This window comes from Helobdella robusta, assembly GCF_000326865.2.
Source record: "Helobdella robusta unplaced genomic scaffold HELROscaffold_2, whole genome shotgun sequence".
NCBI classification, from domain to species: domain Eukaryota; kingdom Metazoa; phylum Annelida; class Clitellata; order Rhynchobdellida; family Glossiphoniidae; genus Helobdella; species Helobdella robusta.
Window position 1 is genome coordinate 5728056 of NW_008704083.1, and position 4910 is coordinate 5732965.

At 34.9% G+C, this 4910-nt stretch overlaps 2 protein-coding genes across 2 annotated transcripts; one reads left to right on the forward strand and one right to left on the reverse strand.

Moving 5' to 3' along the window:
- Window positions 1-227: 227 nt before the first annotated feature.
- Window positions 228-1724, forward strand: HELRODRAFT_160503 (hypothetical protein; the record flags this gene model as incomplete). Its single annotated transcript, XM_009017458.1, has 2 exons — window positions 228-278; window positions 693-1724. 2 exons carry the CDS (start codon window positions 228-230, stop codon window positions 1722-1724), a joined length of 1083 nt encoding a protein of 360 aa, XP_009015706.1.
- An 858-nt stretch (window positions 1725-2582) lies between these two features.
- Window positions 2583-4644, reverse strand: HELRODRAFT_160504 (hypothetical protein; the record flags this gene model as incomplete). The annotated part of the gene is made up of 3 exons (XM_009017459.1): window positions 2583-2761; window positions 3348-3452; window positions 4575-4644. The coding sequence occupies 3 exons, from the start codon at window positions 4642-4644 to the stop codon at window positions 2583-2585; spliced, it is 354 nt and encodes a 117-aa protein (XP_009015707.1).
- Window positions 4645-4910: the final 266 nt, after the last annotated feature.

Consider the following 4910-nt stretch of genomic DNA (forward strand, 5'->3'; position numbering starts at 1 on the left):
AAGTTTTTTTTATATTTTTTCAAACTTTTATTTTTTATCTGTTGAGTTATTTTTTTTTATTTAATTTAAATAAATTTAAAGTTTCTTTCATTTCAATTTTTTCTTTCAACTTTTACATTTTTTCATGCTCTAAGAGGTGTAAATAATAAAAAGACTTATATGGGATGGAAATTTTTCCAAACAGTTCATGCTACGTGTAGTGTGGCAATATTAATATGAGCGTCTGAATGTCTTTGAAGTTGCTCAGCTCAACGTTCATGCGAACTTATATGTACCTGGTATCGTACCTTCTCGTCTGAAAACAAGTATATTCGTTTATATAATATTTATTCATAAGTGCAAAAGTTTTTATGACGAAAAGAACTTTCAAGTCAAATAAAATGAACTCAGATAATGTTTTGAAGAGGTTCCATCAAGATATAAAATTGAAGTACCTTACTTAGAATTTCAATTTCATTTTATTTTTGTATTTTGATTTTAATAAATTTGCAGAAATGACTAAGTGCTGAAAAATTTCAGAAGGATGGTCAATTAATTACAATTATCTTATCTTGTTCTTATTTTGGTTTAAAGTACAGAAATGTTCACAACTGCAACAGCACTCAGTTTTTTCTTAACATAGAGTACAATACGATTGTTCACCGCAGCAACAACACCAAGTTACCTCATGATATACAAACACGAGCAAACAGAAACTTATGGATGAAAAACCGAATGAACAGCAGACCAACAGTTCGTTTAAAAAATTAACGACGACAAAAACAATTTCCTCACCGACATCGTTATCGCCGAGCACTGCCACTTTGAAGTTGAAACCGTCGCTGCTCACCCCACCGACGATCGACGATTACCTCCCTACGGACCACCCCCTCCTCCCATCCCCCACTCCATCTGCCAAAGTACTCGCCCAAGCCGCCTCGCATTCACTTGACAGCACTGCAGAAAACACCTTCTCTCCATCTTCAACATCATCTTCATCTTTCCATCCCAGAGCCACCGGATACAGACACAGCTTCCACCGAAGACACAACAGCGCCAAACAGCGGGGACATATTGGTTCTAACTACCCCACTTACTACAATTACCGTTACGACGACAGCTGCTCAACAGACACAATTGACAAAGTTGAAACAGAAATTGATCAAACGTTACAATTGCACGCCTACGATACGCCGACTTCCGTTTTGGCAGCAAGAAGGTTGTCGAAAACTCCCAGCCCGAAACCGAGCAACATGTATTACGATAAACAGCAGAGGAACAGTATCTTCATCAGCGGCAACAATGGTTACAACAACGCCACGAGCAACAGCTCACGAACAAGTTTTACTGGATGCAACATAGACGAACAACAGATACAACAAACAGCACAACAGTTAGAACAGCAGCAGCAGCAGCAGCAACAGCAGCAACAAATTGTTCTGCAACAACATCAGCAACTTCAAAGGAACAGAAGCAGGTCTCGATCGAACACGATATCACGTGAGAACAGCCGCAAAAGTTGTTGCTCGAAACGTCCTACTTGCAACACTAACGACATCAACCGACGTTTCTCTTCAACATCTTCAACAACTTCTCAACAACTTTGCTGCTGCGATTTTGATGATGAATACGATAGCGATGATGTGAGATGCAGGAGTGCTGGCTTCTGTGGATCGGTCTGCACCAAAACATTCCTCATCACGATCAACTTGACTTTCTTCGTTAGTATATTGTTGTTTATATAATATCATTATAAATGAAGTTGTTGTTTCCATCGATGTTGTTCAAAAGGGAAGTGCCAAAATACCACATGTTCTTCTTGGGAATTCAAATATTTAAACTCAGTTTTATTAAATTATTATGTTTAAACTTTTGTTAGAGTTGTTGCTGAAGCTGTTGTTACTGTTGTTGATGTATTTGTTGCAAGAAATTTTGGGTTTTGAAACATCTGTAAGTTTGAAATTTCGTAACTCTCAATCTAGCTGTCCTAACGTTGTTTGCAAATGTTATTTGCTGTAAAGTTTATTGATGGCTTGCCAACGTAAACAAAGTAGTCCTAGTCGGAATATCAAAAAGATGGTACTCATAACATGATAATAGTAACACGAGTGTGAATAAATATTATAACAAAATTATAAAATCTAGCAAATCTTTAAAATCTGTCTTCTTCTAATGAATTTTTCACTTTTTTTTATTTTTATTTGCCTGTTCAATATTTCCGGTAAAATTTTTTTTTTTTTGAAAAATATTTTTGGTTTTTTGTGTTTTCTTCCAGCCACACATATTTTGCTAGGATGGAAATATTTGCACAGGCATATTTTTGCGGAAAGAAGAGTGAGGAGTTTTTTTTGCATGGACGATTTTGGGTAATTGTGTTTTATTACATCCAAACAAACAACACTCTGGTGAATTTATAATGTTATGAATTTATATCACCTTCCCGTTGCGTTGTTGTTGTTGCGTTGTTACTGTTGTCTCGTTGCTATTGTTGTTACGTTGTTGTTATAGCGTTTCGTTGTAGCGTTGTTGTTGCGTTATTGTTGCATTGTTGTTTTAGCGTTTTTGTTGCATTGTTATATTTTGTTATTGTTGTTGTGTTGTTGTTATTTCGTTGTTGTTGTAGAGTTGTTGCATTGTTGTTGCTGTTGCTGTTTCTGTTGATGAAGTTTCTGTATCGTGCTTAGTGATAAGTTAGAAAATGTTTGATGCGTTACTTCAAATGAAGGGGTTGTAAGGGCGTCACACAGCATGCATTTCTCTGATCTTTCAATATTCAGAACTTCTTTTGAATATTATTGTAATATAAATTTTTTTTTCATAATTTTGTGAAAAAAACATTTATTTCTCACAGAGTTCTTTACGATAAAAATTTCAAATATTTGAAGAAAATAAAATTGTGTTTATTGTTGTTGTATATGTTATCATACGAAACAATCTTTTGGGGATAAAAATCCCCACAGAAATTGCATTCAAAAATATGTTAAATATTATTTACTGAACAATAAAGATAAAAATAATAACAAAAATAATAATAAACAACAACAACAATAATAATAATAATAAAATATTATCATCTACTTTTAAGTGCAACATTATAACGCAGAACAGGAAGATGATGAGGATGATGAAAAAGATAAAAATAAATATGGCGATTATTGCATTGATTACGATAATACCAGCATAAATAGTGCCTGAAAATGTGAAGGATGTTGTATTTTAGATGTTTGTCCGCCTGTCTGTCTGTCTGTTTCATTGCATCTCCGTCTGTTCTTCTGTTCGCCTGGCTGGCCATTAAATGCCATGCAAACATTCTTCGCCTGACAACTTACTCTAAATTAATGTTCCTGCATTGCACGTAGAATACTTACTTTTAGTATTATTATTTTTTATTTTTAAGATTGCTTTTATTATTGCTATCATCTCTTTAACAGTTGTAGTAGTTGTTATAATTTCTGTCATATAACTTGCGTGTCCTTTGTAAATGTTGTTACTAAATTTTTCGTGTTTTTTCTTATTTTTCTCATTTTAAAGCAGCTTAAATTCGAGACAAAAAACTTTTATAAATACTTGTGTATGCCGTGTATACGCCGTGATATGTTCTGTGTTGGTTGTGGTAGGTGATAGTATTTCAAAATTAAAGAAAGCTGCCTGGAGACCAAAGGAGAAGAAGACACCAGCAAGTTGATAAAGAGCACTGCATCATAACGCATTGTTCAACTTTCTCTCTTTTGTGTAGTGCTCGTAAAATGATTTAACTACATCGTTAAAGAGAGCGGATAGATAACAACTCCCACAGTGTGCCGCCAGCTGATTGCCAATGTAGGAAAAGGAGAGAAACTGCAATAAGAGATGGAGAGAGATGTATGGATGTTTTGTGTGGGTTTGTAAACATCCAGCAATTCGTGTGTTGTATGTTCTCGCGGAAGTGCACACAAAGGAAAAAGATGGAATGATTGTTCTGCTAGATTGCTGAACATTATGTTGTTGCGGCCTCTTTAAATAAAAATAATATCACCTTATGTTCGATTGTGCATGTAATGCGGTTGTATGTTGTTGTTACATAACTATTTGTTTCTCATTTTTCTCAATCTGGCATTATTTAAATTTCATGGTTACTAACTGAGGCATATTTTTAATTTACTACATTTTCTCTGGCGGTTAAAGTTCAACCAATAAAATAAAAAAATAATTTCAAACCGAAAAAACAAAAGTTCTTCCTTTTTAAAATTTGTTTAAGTCCCAAATAAATTCGTCGTATAATTTTTCGCTCCAGCAATCGTAATACGTAGCGAGGTTTTTTTTTTTTCATTGGCTGAGCTCGCAAACAGAATTCCATCTCTTATTGTTTGTTTTACTCAGCATTATGAAATTAAGGACTGCTTTCTTGATTAGCTTATTTTGGAAAATCGCCGGCCTTCACAATATGCATATTTAATAATGAAGTGGTTGCGTTATCAAAGCGAGTTAAATGATTTTCGTTTACTCCAAATTTTCGATGAAACTGGCAGATGCATGTCTTTGTGACTGGAAGAAGGGTAGTTTCAACATAATATCATAATAAGCATGAAGTATTATAATAATGCGTTGTGTCTAACCCGTGTTATCCAGCTGTGCGTGGAGGCAGTCCACTGCATTCTGCTCCGGCTCCCACGTCAGCGATGTCATGCTGCAATAACTATTCAGGCCATACTAGTACGCAGTGTAATTATTTGTTGACTTTTAATTTAACCCCCACTTAACTGCTCTACATCACGCTCCATACATGCAGTCATTATTAGCATGGTCCTCACATCACGGCACTGTATAATAATGTTGTTATTGCTGCGGCTGCGGTTCATGTTGTTGTTGATATTTTTATTGTTGTTTACGTTGTTCTTGTTGTATACGCTGTCCTTGTTGTTGTTCTTACGTTGTTTATGCTAGGGTTTATG